We start from the raw sequence: 22,609 nt of genomic DNA, 5'->3' as shown, positions 1-22,609 counted from the left end.
TACAGCGAGTTTAAGGCTATTTCAAGCCAGTCGATTCATAATCTGGTTTTTCTGCTGCTCATAAAATCTCTCCAGGTCTCACACGCTTTGCGTCTTCATCTTCAGTGCATCTAAAATGGCTGGTCCTAAAACACAGACCGTCATCAAGTACTCGGATGACAGCACATAAAACTGAATTAAACTGACTGAACACTATAACTCCACAATCGATATATGAGGCTTACATATAGACCGGGACAATATAATATTTTTTCACCTCTGCTGACCACAAATTATATAAATGTAACCATCGACAGCCGACTAAGCACCCGCCAGGTTCGCTTTACACTAAAACACAAATGTGCTTGAATAAATAATGATCATCGTTTTCTTCACCAGTTTGATGAAACATGTAATAAAATTAAAAAACTCTACAATTTATTTACAACAAATTAAATAATGTAATTATATTAGAAAAATTCTACGCACGGCTGTGACTCAGTCAGACTGCTCACACGCTGGACCAAACAAAGATATGATATTGCTTGTTGGCAAACGGCTCCATAAATCAACCCTTTTATCCCAAAGCAACTCAGCGATGGTCCACATGAGGTTTCTGGCAGTAGGCTACACTGTGAGCATCATAATGTCAGGACCAGCACTGGACTGACACTGGAATGATACAGATTTATAACGAAGAAATAAATCACTGGCTTACAAAAAAAAAATAAACGACAATCCTTTCAGTCACAAGAAAATAGAGTCTACAGTCTGAACTGACTCCAAATATGACTAGAAGTGGACGGTGTGATCAGCCTGCACTGTTTTACATATAAATATGAAAGAGGGAAAACACATTGAAAAGGAAACAAAAGATAAGAAGGTGCTTTAAAGGATTTCACAGGAACAGAAGACACTCTATGTTGAGTCTAATTCTGCAAACCCAATTTCAATAAATAATTCAAAACTCTGACTGCAATACGACAAAAGTGAAAGTCTATCATCCGAACTGGAGCTGATCATGAACAGGTCCAATTAAAACAGCAGCTGTGTGGAAAGAATTACATCTTAACATTGACAGGTCTGACTATTTCCTAAATATCTGCACAGTAACATGATACGCTCCTCAGCTTGTTACGTCTTTACAGACTGAATAAAGAGACTTTTTCAGTGTAATCCATTAGTATAACATCTCCAATATTAACTGTAGATATATACTGAAGTGCTTTGCATTCACACACAAAAAGACACTTTATATGATAGTTATGAGTTACTGTCTCGTAATTATACGAGACACTGGGAAATATCAGTGTTACTAAATGTGGATGGATTAATATTAGTATGTCAGCACATTCGTCGCTTTGTGCAGAAAAACAAAACAAAACAAAAGCTGTATCAGGAGCTGCACCTTGTCAAAATAAATCCAAACCTATATGACTGGACCATGTGTGAATTTAATTTGAAAGGACAGACACAGGAAGTGTCCTCGTCAGGTTAATCTCCAGGGCTGGTACCTGCGGTTATTCCACAGGCTAGTTAATAACATGTCGGGCAGGAAATCCAAAGTGTGGGATCATTTTGAGAAGGTGAAGGACGAACCCAAGGTGATATGTAAACTCATCTTCATTGGTCGACTACAAACATGACGTATCATCTGAAACATGGAAGTAGCTACATGCCCATTAGCCCACAGCGTCATTAACAGGCGGCTCGCTCAGTGTGTGACGTGCACTTGTAGATAAAATATAGGCCTATATTAATGAAGGTTCATTAGTACGGTTTTGTATTTCTCTGTAATGTAGCACAGTGTTAACAATGTTACTGATACTATTCTTTCTCACACCTTCAACTCAAACCACCAAAATATATCATTTAATCATTACATTCATATCAGAAACATGCAGGAGACTAGTCCACTGATGGACCTAAATGATGACTACTGGTCGACTAGGAAAAGATGGAGGTAAGTTTACCACAGTTCACATTACCCACAGTTATGATACAAAGCTGTTTGAAAATCGGCAAAGTATCCTTTCAAACAAATATTGGATGCTTCATGGATCTAAATTTATGCATTTCCAAAGATTAGGATCTTAGAATTACATCTTTCATTTTAATTATAAGGTAGTAACTCATAATTACAAGATAAGGTGTCTTTTATGAATGCAACACACTTCCATAGATCTATACTGTATTTTCTGTAAGTCCTGAGGGACAGTGGAGGTTACGTAGACAAGCAGCTGTCTGTCTTTGCTAAACACGTTCACTAACCGGTCTGCAGGACATCCACAAGAACAGTTATTACCGACAGTGTAATAAGCAAAGCTTGATTCATGGTTCGTAATAAAACAAAAAACATTTTTAAACACATTTCAGTCACAATTGAGTTTTAAGGAACGTTTGCACTCTCAAGTGTTATTATTCATCCTAAGGTGCTAATACTGTAGATACATGTCGTTACACAGATATGTGTGGAAGGAAAAACATAATATCTGATGAGAATTTAGCTTAGCACCAGTAATGTTTCACACACACACGGGATCAAACAGTGTACTGACCCACAGTACCTGGAGTACCAGGCAGGTGAACGTTTGAGTAGTGACAGTCCCTTGTCTGGTACTCCAGGCAGTTTTAAGAGCTCACACTCCCTCAGTCCACCCACACACACACATACACAAACACTCTGCCCAAGCTCTCACAGGTCAGGTTAGATTGAGTCCTGGGTGGGCCCAGCTGGAGTGTTGGTGGGCGGCGGGAGGCCCTGAAGGAGCAGGGGGCTCAGTTTGGAGAGCAGCCCGGGGCGGGGCAGAGCCTGCAGGGAGGGGAGCAAGGTGGAGAGGCTAGGGGACTGGAGGGAGTACAGACCTGTCATACTGACGGAGGCCGGGAGGGGACAGGAGCCCGCTGCACACACAGAGGAAGACGAGGAGGAGGAGGAGGAAGGGGGTGAGAGTGGGGGGCGGGAGGGTGTGTGGCTGTTGCTGGGAGACCGTAGGATGGAGCGGTGGTGGGGGGGGCGTCTCTTCTCCTGAGGCTTAGGGTCTACAGAGAGGGAGACACACACACACACACACGCACACCAGCTCAGAGACATGCGGGGAGTGGGTGCACATACAAACGTAAAGTGTCCTTCACATGAGCCATGTGCCGAGACAAATAAGACGCTCAGACGCTTTACGTGAGCCACGACATGTAAGTCCGAATCTGTACGAGGGAAACGATGCAACAGTTGGGTGTCCGGCCTGGTCCACGCGGTCAGTGGTGTTTTTATTAACAGGATTTTCCCCTCCACTGTTCTCAAAAACAAATCTCATCCACACAAGCACCGTTTAAAGGCACCGTTAAAGCCGATATTGGCCGATACCGATGACATGCCGATATTATCGTGCATTAGGCTTCTGATGATTTACGGTTTAACCGGTTCGGTCCGGTTTCAGAGCTCCACCCGGTTTAATTCCGATAAAATTCCAGATAAACCGGGGGGCGGGACGCTATATCTGAACGCCCCCATTAGGGCTGTCAAAAAAAATTCGAAGTTCGAAATATATTGGAATATATATATTTTTTATAAGTTCGAACCTAAATTTGATAATTCGAATATCATTAATAATTAATTAATACTATCAATAATGTTGTATATCACGGGAATCCCGTTCGGGCGGAGATGGCTCGCGCACAAGCCGGGCCAGAGAGGGACACAGCGACGGAGGGAGAGGCACCGACGGAGGAGCCCGCTGCGCCAACACCACCCACTGCACTGTCCGCGATGTGTGACCTGTCCGGGGAGACATACAGGGAGAGTGTTGCACCTGCTGCCTCCCTGCCTACCCTTTTTGAAGAAGAGATGAAACGTTACCAGAATGAGACACCACTACGAGCCGACCAGGATCCACTGTTGTGGTGGAAAACTACGCACTGAAGTATCCAAACATTGCTCAGATAGCGAGGCAGAAGTTGGTCATACCTGGCACTTCAGTGAGGTCAGAACGGGTGTTTTCATCCGAGTGTCACGTTCATATTGTGTCAGCAATAAGCATCTTATTTTTTGTGTTTTTTTTTTTTTTAAATAAAAAAATTTGAATATTATTCGAACTCTACTAAATTAATATAAAAATATTCAAACTCAATTTCATGGAAAAATTGAAGCCAAAAAGTTTTCACTGACGTGTCAACATTGAAAACGTAGTTTCTGAAAATCTCCACTCTGGAAGGAGTTTTATAAAAGGTTTACTTTCAGTGACTTAAAATGCAGTTTACATGTGGACGAAAGGTCAAAACACAAAGAAAAAGCTACGTTTTAAAACATACTTGTGTACGTGTGGACTCAAAATGATGTCAGTTTGTTTCACGAAGCTTTTGTCCTAAATATTCAGTGTGGTCGTGGTGTCTTGGAACAAGGCTCATGTCATGTCATCAGGGTGGGACTAATCTTTAAAGGTGAGAACATGTATGCACAGACAGCAGGAGCAGGGAGGGTCATGCTAAGGTCATGCAAGGGTCATGCTGATGTTCCAGGCCACAGAGATCCAGGATATTAATCCATTTATTCACGTCATAATAAACTAGCTAATGCCAAACCTGAGACCGATTATACACGACCATCACAATACACCTGAAGCTGTTTATCACACAAACATTGACACATGAACCTCCTGTTAGCCTTTTTAACAACTCCAACAGCAGACAGAGAGGATGGTAGCAGGAAAGAGAGAAACTAGACGACAGAATCTGTGATATTTAGAGAGAAACAGAGAAAAGCGTTCACCTGGGTTCACCCAGGGAGAGGTGATAGAGAATGCCAGCCAGCAACACAAGCAGATGGATGAGGGATCATCTTACCCCTGACTGGCCCGAGTGTCTTGTTGCCTCCGCGTCCACTGGTGTGCGTGCCGTTGTGCTGTGTGTGTGTTCGGGCTGGGGGGCAGCCAAAAGTAAAGCTCGGGGAGTTGTGCATCTTCGGGGAGGGCGTCTGGCTGCTGCTACCGTGGCTGTTACAGCGAATGCGGCTGAGCGTGTTCTCCGACGCTGAGCCAGACAGACAGCTGCTCAGAGGATCAAAACAAACACAGAAATCCATCAACCAAATGTTTCATGTGACAAATACACGAGAGGAACTGAAGTTTGTCCTCTGTGTTTCTGGGGTTTAATAAAGACGTGTGTGTAAACTCACTTGTTGAAGCTCTTTGGCGGTGACACCTTGCTGCCATTGTGGTGTATTCTCGGTGGAGGATGAGCGTTGATGTGTGCGTTCAGGCCTTTGGTGTTGCGGACGTGTTTGAGGATCCAAGCTCGAAGGTTCATCAGGCAGCTGTGCTCAGACAGCACCAGGCGTGGCCACGGGTTACACTCCGCCATATCCAGGGCTGAGATCGCCACAGCACGCCCCACCTGATGAACAACATCTGTAAGTTTACTTCACAAGTAGAGCTGCATGATTATGGTCAAAATAATAATTGGGATTATTTTGATCAATATTGAGATCAGGATTCTTTACAACAATTATTCTGTGATTTTAGGGACAAAATATTTTAGATTTAATGTTATTTATCTTCCATGTTCTGCTACATTCCTGCTAATGTACAAATCTTTGCATCACCACCATCACAGTCGATCAGTTCATTTAATTGAGGGAAGCCAAAATTGTGATCAAGATTAATATTCTGTTACAAGCACCTCATCTTTTAAGGTCCATTGGTTTGACGATAGGGGCACCGCAGTTCAAAAAAGGAGTTTTGCAGTTCAAAAAACAACAACAAACATAACGTGCAGGTAGTGTGGAAACACAGCTGATGACAGGGAGTCAATAGCTTGGTATGTACTGTGTTAAAAAGTTCACTCACATACTTTAAAAACCTGCAATCCTTAAACAAAGAATCACATTCCTCTGTGAAAGAGAAGGAATGCTTGTACAGAAACCACTCCTGTTCTCCTACCTGTTCAAATATCTCTGGAGTGTATTTTGGAGGGAATGATGGCGGTGGAGGAGGGGTCGCTCGTCCGTTGTCATGACAAGCAGGTGGGATGGTGTTCATGGTTTTTCCTGTGTTGTAGTTGCACTCTAGAGTGTAGCTGGTGGGAAACCAATAACAGGAACATGTTGAAAACTACATTTACAGCTTGAGAAAAAGATGTCTTGAGGGTCAGATTTAAGTAAGATTACACTCAAGGTCATGCTGTAGGACTGAATATCAGCACAGCTGTGATTTGGTCATTGGCATGAGGTCACAAGGCCGAGTGCCAATGTAATCATGGTTGTACTGATATTCAGTCCAACAGCACGACCTCGAGTGTGATATTGCTTTTATACAACAGCTCTACAAGCGCCATTTATTAACGGTAAAAAGTGGTAAAAGGTTATAATTTGTGAATTTATTCTGTAATTTATTTGGCTCCACCAACACAAATAGTTCTGCAGCTGGACCGGGACTGGACAAGTTTGTCAAAATTTAACATGAGTAACAGAACTCTGTGCTTTCAACAGTGGGATAGTAGATTTTCTTTTCAATACAGAAAGGCTTGTTTTTTACTCTCCAAAACTTCAAATCCATTGAAATCTGACCTGTGAAGCAGCCCTATGGCCTTGTGAATGGCCACCCGCCCGCTGCCTTCTTTAGACTGGCCATCTCTCTTGTCCCGTGCGTACATATTTTTCTCAGAGAAGTTACAGCCCAGGAAATCAAAGTGGGCAGAGTTCACAGCTATCAGCCTTGGATACAACATGTTCTCTACCTGCAGAGGAGAGAGGAGAAGTGGGGGGCACAGCAGCTCAGATTTATGACACAGAAAGTACCCATCTGCTGTGGCTGCTGTATGAGGACAAACAAATATGTCAAGGACACATTCAAAGGATAAGTTTGGTACTTTTCTACCTGGATGCTATTTTCCAGTGCTTTGTGTCTACGTGACTAATGGGAACAATATTTTTTGAAACTGGTCCAGTACTGAGTAAGAAGGCTGCAGTCAATAGTAGTGAAACAGGCTACAGTGTAACCACTCTGGGCATATAAACGCTGCCAATTTACATCACTCAGGCTGCTTTCAGACCTAGAGTCGTCTCCTTTGGTCTGAATCAGGGACTCATTTTGTTCCAAAGTTGTACTATTGCCTAGAGTTGGTTCATGTTCTCACGGCAGCATTTACAAGCTTTGCGGAAGAAAGCTGCTCTTGATTGGTCAGAATTTCCATGTGGGAAAAATCCAGGAAGTAAAGCAAACGTTGAAGAAGAGTACACTTGCAAGATAAATGTGACACTTTCTAATGTCACAATGGAGGGACAACTACGCAGGTTGATTTTAGCGCTGCTCATCGTGGACTATATTGCTGTCATTGTTCATTTTAGTCAAACCATACAGTTTGAAAACGAGGCGCGGCTCCAACTAGAAAACAATGTTTTGATGCATTGGATGTGCTGAATGTGCATATTAAGGCAGTACAGGAGGAGGTGCACATTAATAATCCTCCAGGACTGTAACATGCTCATGTTTAACCCAAACAATGTGTCATGTGACTGCAGTTGCTTCACATCCAGGTCGGAACACCTTCTCACCACAAACCAACCACACCAGAGTTCGTTTGTAACTGAGACCACCTCTTCAAGAAGGTCTCAGTCTGGTTGTTTTGGTGCACACCTGAGTGTGATTGCAGTGTTCACACCTGCACAAACGAACCGCACTGAGGGGGCAAACGAGGGTAAACAAGGATAAACAAGAGGGCAGGTGTGAAAGCACCCCACAGCTTGTTTTTGCCACTGACAGGCTCAGATTGTCATTCTTAATGTCTGACAACATTATGGAAAGGATCCCTACAGATATAGACCTTTTTATTAAAGAGTAAGGTCTTTTTTGTTTAATCAGAAACAGCCGTGAAATCACTGGACTCCATTTAAATAAACAGCCAGCACATTTTCTCATTTAACCGGGTGAATTAAGTTGTTTTTTTTTACCACTAGCAACTGCAGCCTTCTTACTCAATACTTGACCGTTTTCAAAAACAGTTGTTCCCATTTGTCACTTAGACAGAAAAATACAAGAAAATGGGGTCCAGGTTGAAAAATACCAAACATAACCTTTCATGAATTAAAAGAAACTCATTGCCACAAAAAAAATAAAAAAAATTACTGAATGTTATTTTACATTTTATGAAGACACTGCGAAGGGTGGGTGCTCACCTGCTGGCTCTCATCAGGAAGGCTATTTCCATACATGAAGCATCCCCGTTTAGAGGCGTGGCCATGTAAGTCCACATAATAAGCCACACCCCCCTCCTGGGGTGGAATTGATTCCTGTTCCTGCTCCTCCACCTGTGGTTCTGTTACCTCCACAGTAACAGGAGCTACAGTCTCTGTGGAGCTTGATGAGCTGTTGTGGTCCCCCTTCCCCATCTCCGTGTTGACCCAGGCGTTTTCCTCCATCACCATGGGAACCTCTGGCGGCGCAGGATTTGCATCCTTTTCTGCATTTCGTTGGTTTAAGCTGACTTCAAGCGCAGTGAAGGGCGGAGACTGATGCTGGTTGGCGGGTTTGATGCTGAGGGGCGGGGCCTGAGTGTGTGTGGGGCTGTTAGTGTGAGGGCTGGACTGTGTGCTGTGCAGGCGGTTGTGGGTGTGGTGGTAGAGCAAGAGTGTTTTGGCTGCATAGATGGAAGGGTGCAGCTCAGGGCTGGGGTTCAGGTACTGTCGGTTCAAGTTCACACCCCTGGAGTCAGTCCTGCAAAACAGAGACAGGTAACTACTTGCAGCCCTATTCTTCATTTCTCCGCTGCGATAGGTCTTGGAAACCCATGTTACATTGTGCTGCATTTAGTGTAATTTAAAGGTCCAGTGTGTAGGATTTAGGGGGATATTAGGGGGATGGTGTCGTGGGTAGCACTGTCCCTTCAAAGCAAGAGGGTTCCTGGTTCGATTTTCCAAAAAGACAACCTACAGACTCATACAAAAGTCATAAATTGTCACTTATGACCCACCAAGAATGTGTGGCAGTTATTTCCTGGCAGAGACTCTGTCCTCTGCCTGTGTTTTCTTATTTTCCTCTTATTTTCCTTGACATTTAAAGGTGTGTAACCTCAACCAATAACAGCATGCAGGTGAGGTCGGGCTCAGGTGCCAGACCATAAGCAACACACATCCAAGAGGAAGCTACGAAACTCGAAGACACAGCTTCAAAAAACCCTGCAGACATAGCAAGGTGAAACTGCAAGCAGACGGAGCTCATTCCAAAAGGGGATGAGAAGAAGGGCGACGTGGAGCTAGCCTAATTTCAGTTGGACAGGCAGGAGCCAGCGGTTAGCTTAGTTAAAAGTATTAGTATTAGTTAAAGTATTGGCTTTCCCATTACAACAAATGCAACGCTCCTACAACAGTACAGTAGCCTGCAGCGTATGTACAAGCAGCGTATGGAGGGAGGAGTCCGAATGTTGTATTAAGATAAGATAAGATAAGATAAGATACACCTTTATTGATCCCATAATTGAGAAATTCCAGAGAAAGTTGAGAAATTTCCATTACAAACACTAAGTGACAGTTAGTGACATTTTCTCTGCATTAATTACATAATGTTGTTTTTTTAGAGAAAGAGAAGATGGTACAGTTGCACAACATGACATGTTTGATCGGCAGCAGAGGAGGCAGCGTCCCCTGACACGCTGATAAAGTAGTGTCACTGTTAACTGATAGCCTCGAGACATCACTGTCTCAGACACAGTAACGCTGGTTTAACCTGTTTCAGCTGAAAGGGTCAACACGACATCCGACCTGGCTCTTGTAACCTCTGCTCCTGTTAATGCACTTAAATAACTAGGTTACAGTTTACAGGCTTTCTGTAGGAGCCTGCATTCTTAGATGTCATGTACATGACAAAACCGGTTTATCCTTGGAGTAGGGGCTGAGAGAAACCTGATTTCTCCAGCTAGACTTCTCCTCGAAAAGGTGGATTTCTTGGCCTCTTATACAGGTAACACGGTTACTACTTAGTTGTTTTTTTTTGCATGTAAGCATGTGCACAACACAGAGGCACAGTGTTCACACAGATAGTATTGCTGTGACAGCCAAGCTGTGGGATGAAAGAAGCGGTCTTTACATGGAGCACTACATCCTCATACTCAAACTGATTTCATCCAAAGTTTGAAGAACTAAAGCTAACTCTATGTAGAAGTCTGAATATGTCGGTTAACAACTGGTCATTTTAATGTGTAAAATTGAGAAACACATACAAGCACATACAGTGAGCAGCAGCAGCAGCAGCAGCAACCCACCGTCTGACAGTGGCACACCGTGAAGACAGAAACAGAGGGCTCGGCGGGGATGGATCACCTGCTGCAGCAAGCCAACATGCCGTCTGCGGTCATTTTGACTTGACCAGTGGACTTCACTACAAGCTCACTGGCTGTTGAAACAGGTGGCATGCTTTATGTTCTAAAACCAGCCGCCAACAATTTGACCAGCTGAGTTGCAGGTGACACCATCAGCCGGCTTGAGTTGAGCTCAGACAGACCAGTTCACACTGCTGCAACTTTTCTCTGCAACGTTCTAAAACAGTTTCATCTCGTCGCAAATCTTTGGTGTGAATCAGGCTTTAGTGTAAGTTTGCTTACAGAGAGAAACTTAAATTTGTGCATTGTTGTATTTTTTTGTTTAATAAGGAAAATAGGTGTAAAAATAGGCAAGAACTGAGTTCTCAAAGTAGTGAGTGTGACATTCCCAAGCCTTATTAGGAACAAGAAGTAGATAAATCATCCATCCATCCATTTTCTAACCACTTATCCTCTTGCTGTGAGGCGACAGTGCTAACCACCACACCACCGTGCGGCCCTAGTACATAAATCAATGCAGTAGTAATCAAGACAAGAGTTAAGACCAGTGGTTCCCAACTGGTCCAGCCATATGGTCCAGATTTCTCCTTAGTGATTAGTTCGAGGTCCACACAGTTTAATACATTTAGCATCATACTTGCGTTTGGACGAGTCATCTAGTTAGTTTGCTGTCTCTGTAAAGTACCTGTCCGTTAGTCACTCACTCTACAGCATGAAACAGCACTTCAAAATAAAAGCTCTGTGCCAGAAAGTCACTGTACTTAAAAATAAAGTGCGTTTTTACACACTTGACACGTTTGCAAGGCCTATTCAGAATTGACCTGAAACCCACTTTTAGACTGTGACTCACCAGTTGGGAACCATTGGTTTAAACTAATCCAATCACTGAGTCAAAAGATGTTGACGTCGTGAGGATGGTGCATGTGAGTACATGTGCAGCTCTTACCTGTAGTGTCCACGAACAACCCCGTCTGGGTTGAGCATTGGAATGAGCTTGAACACAAACATGTTTCGAAGGGCGTGAGCACGTGGGTCGTCTTTTCTCAGGATAAAGTTGAGGAAACCGTTGAACACAAAGGACGAGGGAGTCTCCCCGGGGTGCACTCGACTGCTGAGAAAAAACACCTGCAAACACACGTGGACAGACAAGGGCGAAGGGTCAGCTTCACTGATTGGACACTATTCAGTTATTCCTGTCGACCTTACGTGTCGTCACTAAAGCCAATAAAGGTGTCACATAACAAAGAGAACACTGATTGTGTGTTTGTGTGTGACTGAGTGGTACCCTTTTGCTGGAGAAGCGGTGCGGTCTTGGAGTGTTGGTGTCAGGAAACAGTTTAGGCAGACGGGGTTCTCTCTCCTCTTCCATCCCGTTACAGTTGGTCACAGTGAGCAGGTCCACTCTATTACCATCCAGAGAGTGGCACAGCAACTCCCGATGATAATACACACTGCCTGGGGCGCTGTCAGGGAGAGAGGGTGGAGATCGGTGAATCAGAAATTGGACAAATTAGAGGGGCAGGGGAAGATACAGGTAATGTATTGTGTGTGTGTTTTACCTGCTCGGACTGAGTTGAGCAGCGTTGGGGTAGCTCTTGTCAAACTGCTGCAGCATCTCCTGACACTCACTATAGGAGAATGGGAAGCAGAAGGAGAAGTAGGTGGTCGCCCCTCGCGTCTCCAGCAGCCGGTGAGTGAATGAGAGGATGAACTGGTTATCTATAATCTGAGGAAAAGACAGAGGAAATGAAGAAGACACACATTATGAGAAAGATAATAATAGCTGCTGTCTGGAAGCCAGACTGACAGCACCCTGTCTCACTGGCTCCTGACGCCTAAATCCTGTCCCTGACAGATTCTGAGTGTGTGTACGTACCTCACATGTGGGTCTGTCTCTGATCCTTTCCCACCGGTTCTTGCCAGGTAACGTGCGTACGAGCGGAGCCATGCCCTGGCTGTAGAGCTTCCTCTGGTTGTTCATGTTCATCACATTGATCTTCAGTATCTTCCCAGGTGCAGCACCTCGTATACTGAAGTAAAACCACGATCTGAAACACAAAAACATGATTTGCTTTAAGTAATGTAACTCAGTGTCAGGGTCATGTGCAGCGAGTAATCACAGTTACCTACAAAGATGCTGATGCCGTTTACCTGTTTCCATTCTCGTGCTCCGTGCCGCCGCAGTCTGGCTGCGTCCACACATTGAACTCATAGTCAGGGGTGAGATTTGACCCTGAGAGGGCACCCCCGCTGGGAGCTGTGTCAGTAGGAGGGCTGGAGCTGCCCTTCTCCACCTTCTCCACACGTGCCAGGTTCCCTGAGTCGAACTTGGAGCTGAACACAATGTTACCATAGCGAGCCTCCATTGTTCTGGACTCTGGCCTCTCACTTCTTTTTTCCCCTCAGGTTCTTCGTGATGTGCCAGTCAGAGGTCTGACATTGACGGCCTGTTATGAAATCAGACAAATGCAATTACACTGAGAAAACATTATTAAGAGGACAAAAAAGGTGTGCTGCTGCTGGTGGAAAAATCTAGCATATGAGTGATATGAGGAACCCAAACAACAAGTATGAACTGTGACAAGTATGAACTAAAATTTTATGCCTCCACTAGTTCTGAGTAGCCACAATGCCGGCTGAAGATGTTTGGCAAAATCTCTGCACACCTGAATGTATGACAGGTGCATCAGAGGAGGTGCAAAGCACAGAGCTCTTGCAAACTGTCTCACTAACTGCTGGAATTTTCTTTTATTAAAGTAATATTTTTTCCCTTCACACCTTATCTAGACATGTCTGATAACTGACAGAGTGTGCAGGAGCTCTTCTCTGTCTTCAGTTGCAGATACTTAAACTAAGGGCTGCACAATTAATTGAAATATTAATGAAATCGTAATATGGCCAAGTGTAATATCCAAATCACAGGAGCTGGAATTTTTTGATAAAGGTAAAATGTGTCACAACATACCATTATAAATGAAGCACTGTGGTACGACAGAGATACTCCAGCCTACAAATCATATCTCAGACATAAGGGAACATGCTTGTTTGGTACAGATCCCAGCAAAAATTAAATCATCTTCATTTTAATTCTTATTTTTTTCAATGAAAACGAAACGCAAAAATTATCATACCACTAAAAACACTTCTCATATCGCAATTTCTGTCCAAATAATCGCAAATGATTTTTGTTGCATGTCATGCAGCCCTATTTGAAATTTGCATTATGTAGTAGAGCTAAAATAAGTGATCGATTACTCGACCAGTTGTCAACTATTACATGAATCCCAAACTAGTTCTTAATTTTTTAAGGGAAAAAAAGGTACAAATTCTGTGATTACAGCTTCTTAAATGTGAGTATGTCCTTGTTTCTTTACTACTCCATGAGGGTAAACTGAATATCTTTGAGTTGTGGACATAACAAGACCTCTGAGGACATCATTTTGGACTTTAGGACACACTTTTTCACCATTTTCTGACATTTTAAAGACAAAACAACTAATCGATTACTTGATTAATGAAAATAATCCCTAGGTACAGCCCTATCATGTAGTGTAGTCATTGGTGGATTACATAATGGTTCTACAAGGGACCCTTAACCCTTTGACACCTCAAGCAAATTGGCTTGATTTCTTTGAAAAACACAGGAAGAGGGCAATGAGCAACAAAAGAAATGACCCCAAAAAATTAGCAAGAAATTAATAAAAAGAAATAAAGTTTTAAAACAAACAAACAAACAAGGAAATGACCTGAAAAGAGTGCTTAAAAATTATAATAACTCTGTAACATAATTTCAAAATGTAATAATAATAATTATTAGAAATATTATATTTTTCCCTAGTTTTTGTTTTTAAATAATTTCCTTAATTTTTTTTTTTTTTTTTGCAATTGTGAGACAGTTCTCGCCAAGTTGCTCATTGCCTTTTTCCCATGTTTTTGAAAGAAACCGCACCACTTTGCTCAGGGGTCAAAGGTTTAAATACTTCCGAAAGGCCTCTTAAAACAGCACAAGAAAAGAGATGTCGCTCCAGGTTTCAAAGGGTTAAGCCAGAGCCTCTGCATATCTCGTCAAAGAGCTTAGTCATCAGGTCAATAACAGGGCCCCAACAGTCAAAAAAGTGGTAGATGAAATAAATAAATGTCAAGATTTAAGATTAGGCAGGGTCATCATTCAGTGTCCTTGTGGCTACAGTAGGGCTCATTGATATGTACCCAAAAATATATCACAATATTTTAGGCTGTATCCAGATACACGATATAAATCTTGATATTTTAAAATCATCAATGCTAGGACTGGGAGACAAAATAAAACAAAACACATGCGACAAAGTTGTGGGCATGACTTTTGTTTTGTTTTGTTGTTTTTCAGACAATATTAACACAATGAGATTTTTGATCAATAATCATAAATAATGTATATATAACAAGTAATTGGGTAAAGGCAAGCATTCAAACACGCCAAAGGGTTTTAGTTCACCGTCATGGGAGAGTGTGTAAAGCTGCCAATATGTGAACGTAAGAAGCTGCAATAAGAGTATTTTGGGGTACTTTTATAGTGCTTTTCTATGAGAAATGACTCAAACCGAATAGTCGACTACTCAAATAGTCACCGATTATTTTAATAGTCGATTAGTCATTGATTAGTCGACTAATCGTTGCAGCCCTGATATAGTGTCATATCTCGGTAATGATATAATAGCTTCATATTGCCCAGTCCTAGGTTAGGGTTGGGTGTCACAGGATATAAACCATCATGACACAATTTAAATGAGTTTTAAATCTGTTTTATTGAGTCATTTCTTCTGTTTTTCTGAGTAATTTTTTTATTTTTCTGTTTTTCGTGGTAATTTTTTTGTTTTTCGGGGTAATTTTGTTTCTGTTTTTTGTGGTATTTCTTTTGTTTTTCGGGGTAATTTTGTTTCTGTTTTTTTGGTAGTAATTTTTTTTCTGTTTTTCTGAGTATTTTTTTAAGAGTTATGAGAGCAATAGAACAACACACTTTCATTCCTTTCTTGAGAGCTCGATATAATGGAAGCAAACATGACCCGCTTGTTTAGTTTAATCCAGTTTTACTTTGTTTTGGGTTTGAGACACTGGGAGATACTCTTGTCTTTAGGTCATATAGATGGTGTTATCATTAGTTTGTTGACTTTACGCAGGCACCGGTCACTTGCAGGTGCCAGGTGGGAGCTTCTTGCGAGATTTTGAAGTATCTCGACTCCTGTTCAGGAAAAAAAATTACCCCAAAAAACAGAAAAAAAATACCACGAAAACCAGGGGAAAAATTACTCCGAAAAACAGAAAAATAAATAAATTACTCCGAAAAACAGAAAAAAAATTACTCAGAAAAACATGGCTTTTTTATTTGTCAAGTGAATGCATTACGCTTCCGTACCATACATACACCAGCTTCAGTCCCAGTAATAAAACTGTAATGAGAGACATCATTAAGATGAAGATGGAAACCTGCTCAGATGCACAACAGCGACCACCTGAGGACACCAGTGAAACTACAACCATGGCTACACTATAAACAGTATTATACAGTTACAACCCAGTGTTAGTCCTGTTCTCTCTGTAGCTATGGCGCAGATAAAAGCCTGTCTATCATCTGAGACAACATGTCTGCAGCTCTGTCCTGCGGGACAACACAATGGCTGCTGTTTGACTTCACTACCAGCAGCTAGACAGATCCATCAGAGTAATAAAGGGGGTGTGAAGTAACAGTAACAGTTAACGGCTGCTAGCGTCACCGTCGGCTAACAAGATGCTTTCCTCTGACACTATTTACACCGTTACATGCTAGCTAATATCTAAGCTAAGCTAGCCTCAGTGTCCAGTGTCAGACCGGTGATGTTACACGGAGCTAATAAAGCTAGCAAACGTTACTAAGCTACCGATGCTAACTTAGCTACCGAGTTAGCTGTCGTTGCTCGTAACGTCACTATTACTGACGAATAAACGGCTTAATGTCGTTATAGTGTTAATATATTTAGCTGCACACACGCTTTAAGGTGAGACAATGCATTTTGAGTCTTACTGGCTATTTTCGTTTGATGTCCATTTTTGTTTTCATCGTCCTTCTCAGTCCACTGCTCTGAGCGAGGCGTTCAGGGTCCTCCGGAGAAATGAGCGCTGTCTGGAAATGTCGTCGCCTGTCGTTACAGTCACAAACAGGAGGTTGTTGTTGTTTACGGTCTGCGATTTGGCAAATGTTGTTATTAAAATAACAGCTGCAGAAGTAGTTCACCTGTATAATTAGTCAAAGATTATAAAAGCAGCAGTTACATTCACACACGCACCATTTTACACGAAGTGACAAATATTGATGTGACGCGACGTTCAAGGTTCAAGGTTTTTATTCAATTCCATTCAATTCAATAGAACTTTATTTATGGGAAATTCTTGTGTCAGAGAATGCTTCAATTACAGAAACAGTTCATAGACAAATTCAACATAATGCAACATACATACTGACCCATGGAGAGAATGACTGTCTCTCTGAACAGTCGGACGCCAATTGATCTCTATGGGATATTATCCAGTGTGTGTTTACTTTGTATTTCATCACAGCTATCTATATCTATTTATCTGTCCTAATTATATAAGTACGTATAGTCGTGCAGGATATAATAAAGGTTAGTAGCAGCGTGAGGACCCAGCATGTAAAAGGAATGTGTAGTGGTAAAATGGATATGCTTAGCAAAACTGTAAATAGATGCAAACAGTTTATAGAAAGGTAAAGTGACATGTCATATAAAGTGACAGTGACCAGAGTGATGAGTTCAGAGCTTGGTCCTACGGCCTGAGGGATGAGGCTGTCCTTGAGCATGGTGGTGCAGGACCGGATGCCGTGGTGAGATGGAGGTTGCTGTCCTGGCACCAAGATATCCGGGTTCTGACCTACTCTCTGTCGGCCATCTCGATGATGGTCTTGACCTCAGAAAACTGTATTTGGGCTCTGTGTGGTGGCAATCATGTAGAAAAGAAATGAAAAAGAGTCCTCGCACAACTATAGAAAATAAAATGCACAATAAAGCAACTTAGCAAAACGCAACTCTCTTACTCCATCATTTACAGTCTTGGGCACTGGAAGTTTGAGAGAGTGGACTAAAAACCTGAAAAGCATTCCTGAACATTGCCTCCAGCAGAATTTGGTACTCTTGCAAAGACAGACTTTTTGACTTACTCCAAAATCTAAAACACAAGTTTGTTCTGCATAATACGATGTCTTGTCGACGACATCTTTATATTGCAAAGGTGAATGAAGATGATCACAGCAATAATAACTAGTGTCAGTTTAGTTCCTGCTTCAAACATCATACAAAGGTTTGGGAGAAACTCTCAAAATGATAAACCACAGATGTTAATAATCTTTATCAGTAGGGTAGTGGCAGTGGAATGGGTAGGCTTTACTCCATTATATATTCCAATTTGATTGATGGGTGGGTATACCCTGTATACCTGCGCTTCCCCTCCACTACACCACTGATATTAATCAATTAGAGGTGGCTTGTGCCAGTGCAAAGTTTACTGCCCCTGGTCACCGCCTCACAATCTACTCAGATCTATAATAAATAGGTATCTCTTGTGATACTTGTTGGAACACAGATATAAAAACCCAGACAAACTAGTGCATGTAGTGATGTGACGTTCGCGAACGAGCCGAGTCTTTGAACCGGCTCTTTGAAGTGAACGAGTGAACCGGCTCTTTAGAGTGTTGAGAGGGACTAGTTTGTGAGGGAGAAAGACAGTGCAGCCGGTGACTCGTTCACTTCAAAGAGCTGGTTCAAAGACTCGGCTCGTTCGTGAACGTCACATCACTACTTGTTGTTTATAAAGGCTGTTGCTATGGCTACACCAAACTTTATATCTGCGGAGTCTACTCTGGGTCCACATCACAATATCCGTGATGTGATAAATCACCAATGCGATTCATTGTTAAACCCACTAACACCCCACCACCACTAGGGATGGGCAAACGATCAAAATTCATTATTCGATCATCAAAAAAATTAACGATCAATTATAGATTAATTGATAAGAGAGTATTTCAAAAGAGAGAAAACAAAAGAGTGCAGTGCAGACTGTCGCCGCAAGAGAGCGCAGCTGCCCCAGTTTTGAGCTTCAACCCCCCAGGCCAAAGAGGAAGAATGGCGCGCATGCGCAGTTCACCCCTGGGTGTTTACAACCGTTGCCAGCCAGAGTTACAGGCTTCAGTTTTCAGCAAAACCTCCGTCTTTCAATGGCGTAGTGTTTTCAGAGGCCTCAAGGGAAGCCGCCGAGGCTTTGGAGAGCGATGAGAGCCTCCGTCTGTTTCTGATTTTTTTGCCTGGCATAGGTCCGGCAGGGGTCTCGTAGGCCTGGCGGCTCGCCGTGCTCGCTGGACCTATGCCAGGCATTGTAGGGGAAACACTGCGACTATCGATCAAAATTATTTGTGATCGATCAAAAGCCTTAACAATCAATCATTGATAATCGAAAATTGATGCCCATCCCTACCCACCACACACACAGAAAAAAAAACTAAAACAAAAATGAACGAACGAACCGGCTCTTCAAAGTGAACGAGAAATCCCATCACTAAGTGCATGTCTTAAATTCGCTTTATTTTTAAAACAACCCAAAGACACCACGGTGGTCTAGTTAAGGTAAAGATTTCAGAGGTCTCGTCATTTGAAATGATTTTTCTATCAGAATCAGCATGTTTAGCTGACCTGCTGTGATTACCATAAAGAAAAGGTGTGTGGAGGCCACTCTGGACTTCCGTAGGCTACTTACTCTCTGTTAGGGCTTAATTATCTCTGTAAGACAACAAGGAAAGAAGCTTTTCAGGTCCAACTTGTCTTTATCTCTGTGATATAAAAAAAACCTCAGTTGCTCTCTGGCCTTTAAATTAAGACAGATGTGACACCTGCACTAATTACACATATCTGGCTAACACATACTTTACCTTTTTTAAATATTTTCAAGCATGATGGTAAATTGTAAGCTTAGACATGAATTAACAGATCACAGCAATAGGAATCTACATTACATGCTCCATGAATATATGGCCTTATACCTCAATGAGCAGCCACAAGGGGGCAGTGCAAACAAGCTGTGCACACTGACACATGATCCCCTTTCACTGTCAGTTGATGTGGTGAATTTGTTAACAAACTGATGTCTTTACACATCCAGTGGACACAGAGCAACATTATCTTAGATTTGAAGTCATTACTCCGGTCATCTGGCAAATACAATTCTAATATTCACTCTTTTTAGTTTGCTTGCTCTCAAATATTTCCTGAGGAAAAAAACTTGGCTCTGTATCTGCTGACTGGTCCACTGTTTCCTTGACTCACTAACTTTGTCTATATCTATCGTCATCATATAAACAAATAGACTAATTTTCATTAAGATCTTTACAACTCCAATTATGATACTGAAAACATGTTACTGCAATGTTAATACATTTCTAATACGTCCTGGCCTGAGAACTTACCTGAATCACCTATAAGTGTTAGTTAAGGGGCATGAAGCATGAATGTATAATACATGGTGAAGATAATGGATGAAATATAGACCTCACTGTTTTGACAGGAGCTGATATCCCTTCTGTCTTAGACCCAGATTTCTGGAAAGAAAAGACTTCTTCACCTCCTTCTCTGACAAACTGAACACTCAGGAAGAGGTCAAAGATATACAGGTCAGTCAAGTGATTCATTGTGTGCAGGTATGGGTGGATTATGAGATAATGGACCTCTGGGCACAGATATGCAAAGGGCCCCACCTCCACTCCTACACAAGACACACAGACTTTTTTGTTGTTGTTTGCATCTATAAGGTCATTTTGTGTCTTTGTGGTTGTTTTGTGTCTCTTTGCATCTCTTTATGGTCATTTTGAGTCTTTTCCCAGTTAGTACGTTACAGTAATTTGACTTGTAGAAAAACTCCTGCACACCGTCTAACTTGCAACACTAATTATTTTAACGCTGCAACGTTTCTGTAACTAGACCTTCATCAGGCAAACAGGTTTTCCAAAAACTTTTTTGCAAGTTAGACAATGTGCGGAAGTTTATCTACAAGTTGTGTTCTGCTCGTCCCTCTCCTACGCACCCGTTTGGAAACAGATGTGCCAAGTATTCCTTTGTTCACAGTAATATGACTGACATGTTGCAGATGAAGGCCAGGGTGGCCTCTGACACTTTGGGCCCCTGGGCCTGTGCCTGGTAGGCCAAGTCAGTAATCCATCCATGCACAGAAGTTAAAGGACATTTTTCTGCCTGTTACAAGTGAATGACAGTATTGCTGTCCTCAAGCCATTGAAGAAGCGTTCGTCACAGTCATTAAACTGTCCTGTGATGGGACTGAAGTAATTTAACTAAAGAAAAAGGTGAAAACTGTCTGCAGCATTCCACAACGAAGATTTGTTGGCATGTGTCTTGATCTTTGTATGATTGACTTAGTCTTTGCCCACGTGGCGTAAAAAAGACTTCCTGAAAATCTGGACCTTCTGATTATGTGTGTGGAGATTCTCAGTTATCCAGGTCATGGTAATCATAAGTGCTGTATCGTAGGCAACTAGACTTAACTGAGTTTCTTGAAGACGTTTCACCTCTCATCCAAGAGGCTACTTCAGTTCTAACAGACTGGTGTGGAGTCAAGGGCTTTAAACTCTGTGTGGGTGTGAACCCTTACAGAGTTGTTAAGGTCACATGTGAGTCGTTGACCCACCAGGCCATCTTGTGTGTCGTCAGGGTCAGATGGGTCCACCTAACCCTAACCCGACCCTAACCCGAACCCTAAGGTTAGGTGGACCCATATAACCCTAACGACACACAAGATGGCCCGGAGATGGTGAACACATCTTCAAGAAACTCAAGCAAGTCCAGTTGCCTACGATATAGCACTATTGTTGAAGGGCACAGATCAACACTGCATCAGGGGACTCAATGGTGAGAGTCAGATTAAAGATCACAACTTTTTATGAAATCCTGCAGCAATAGTATCTGAAAATTGTATTCTTTGCTTTTTTTAAAGATTATTTTTTGACCTTTTTCGCCTTTAATGAGGGGACAGTTTTGAAGCATGAAAGGGAGAAACAGAGAGAAGGGACGACATGTAACAAAGGCCCTGGGCTGGAACTGAACCCACGGCTGCTGTGGCAAGGACACTGCCTTTGAGCACTTAGCACCCGCCGACGTCCTCAGCTACTGGGCGCCCCAATTGTATTCCTTTCTTGTAGGCTACAGAGTACGAGAGGAGATCCTCAGGGCTGAGCCAAACGTTTATAACTTCAGGCTTGCCCTGAGAGTCATCAAGCTGTGGGCCAAACGTGAGTCGAACACACACACACAACTAGTTAAGCTTGCTTAGTCACTCAAGGGACTGTGAATAGGCGGACGATTATTTTGGACTTGTCCCCTTACATGATAATTACATATAAATAATTACACATCTGAACAGACAGTGCGGCGGTGCAAAATGATAACTTCAATCTCAATTCAGTATTCACCATGGAGTTAAGTGTTTATTATGTGGAGGCAGCGTATGAGGGGGTGATTTCAGACAGCCATTGTTCTTTTTTCTTTACCTCGGCTCATGTTTCTCAGTGTCTCATGTTGCCATGGATATTTTGTTTTTCTTGTCTACGTTTGTATCAGGCAACCACAGTGACTGCAGAGATATTCATGCACAGGTTTACTTAAAGAGACACCCAAAATCAAAAATACATATTTTTCCTCTAACCTGTAGTGCTGTTTATTGATCTAGATTGTTCTGGTGTGAGTTGCAGAGTGTTGGAGATATCGGCTGTAGACATGTCTGCCTTCTCTCCAATATAATGGAACTAGATGGCACTCAGCTTGTGGTGCTCAAAGCACCAAAAACATAAATCAACAGCAATATCTCTTCCCAGAAATCATGACCTGGTTACTCAAGATAATCCACAGACCTTGTTGTGGGAAGTTTCATGTAGGAACTATTTTCTTTCTTTTGAGCCACATCCACCAACCGCATCACCGTGCAGAAGGAAGCGTGCATCTGATGACACCACTGAGCTAGCCTATGTTACAGCCAGGGCTTTGTGATGGTCCAACAAGCTGTCAGAGTAAGCATGGCGACCGCACTGTAACTAACTGAAGAAATATAATCAAAATTTTGAGAGAAGCAGACAGAGGGGTCTACAGTCTGTGTTTGAAGGATATATCCAGGATGCCAAACTGACTCAGCAGCAACAACAGGTTAAAAAGACAAAGATAGTTAGAAGCTAAAGCCGAACTATAGGCTACAGATCACAGTGTAAAAGTGAACCACCACATCACTGCTGATCGCCACACAAGAC

General features: G+C 42.4%; 2 protein-coding genes across 5 annotated transcripts in view; one reads left to right on the top strand and one right to left on the bottom strand.

Annotated features, from left to right (window-relative positions):
- The window catches only part of LOC126398977 (hormonally up-regulated neu tumor-associated kinase), a 987,429-nt gene that overhangs the window by 251,347 nt on the left and 713,473 nt on the right, over window positions 1-22,609 (top strand). The gene's annotated exons all lie outside the window — the stretch shown is intronic.
- agbl5 (AGBL carboxypeptidase 5) overlaps window positions 1-22,609 on the bottom strand; it is a 230,639-nt gene that overhangs the window by 11,211 nt on the left and 196,819 nt on the right. For all 3 annotated transcript variants that reach the window (XM_050058663.1, XM_050058664.1, XM_050058665.1), the window contains 13 exons: window positions 17,054-17,242; window positions 16,322-16,436; window positions 12,436-12,731; window positions 12,161-12,332; window positions 11,844-12,010; window positions 11,570-11,747; window positions 11,231-11,409; window positions 8,147-8,684; window positions 6,539-6,708; window positions 5,913-6,048; window positions 5,150-5,367; window positions 4,819-5,021; window positions 2,845-3,021 (listed from right to left, as the gene is read on the bottom strand). In XM_050058663.1, coding sequence (XP_049914620.1) covers window positions 2,845-3,021; window positions 4,819-5,021; window positions 5,150-5,367; window positions 5,913-6,048; window positions 6,539-6,708; window positions 8,147-8,684; window positions 11,231-11,409; window positions 11,570-11,747; window positions 11,844-12,010; window positions 12,161-12,332; window positions 12,436-12,650 — 2,353 coding nt within the window. In that variant the 5' untranslated portion in view covers window positions 12,651-12,731; window positions 16,322-16,436; window positions 17,054-17,242. The remainder of the gene's footprint in view (window positions 1-2,844; window positions 3,022-4,818; window positions 5,022-5,149; window positions 5,368-5,912; window positions 6,049-6,538; window positions 6,709-8,146; window positions 8,685-11,230; window positions 11,410-11,569; window positions 11,748-11,843; window positions 12,011-12,160; window positions 12,333-12,435; window positions 12,732-16,321; window positions 16,437-17,053; window positions 17,243-22,609) is intronic.

The sequence above is a fragment of the Epinephelus moara genome, chromosome 12 (genome assembly GCF_006386435.1).
Source record: "Epinephelus moara isolate mb chromosome 12, YSFRI_EMoa_1.0, whole genome shotgun sequence".
Classification (NCBI taxonomy): Eukaryota; Metazoa; Chordata; class Actinopteri; order Perciformes; family Serranidae; genus Epinephelus; species Epinephelus moara.
Note: the sequence above shows the minus strand (reverse complement) of the source record. Positions and strands in the feature narration are given on the sequence as shown.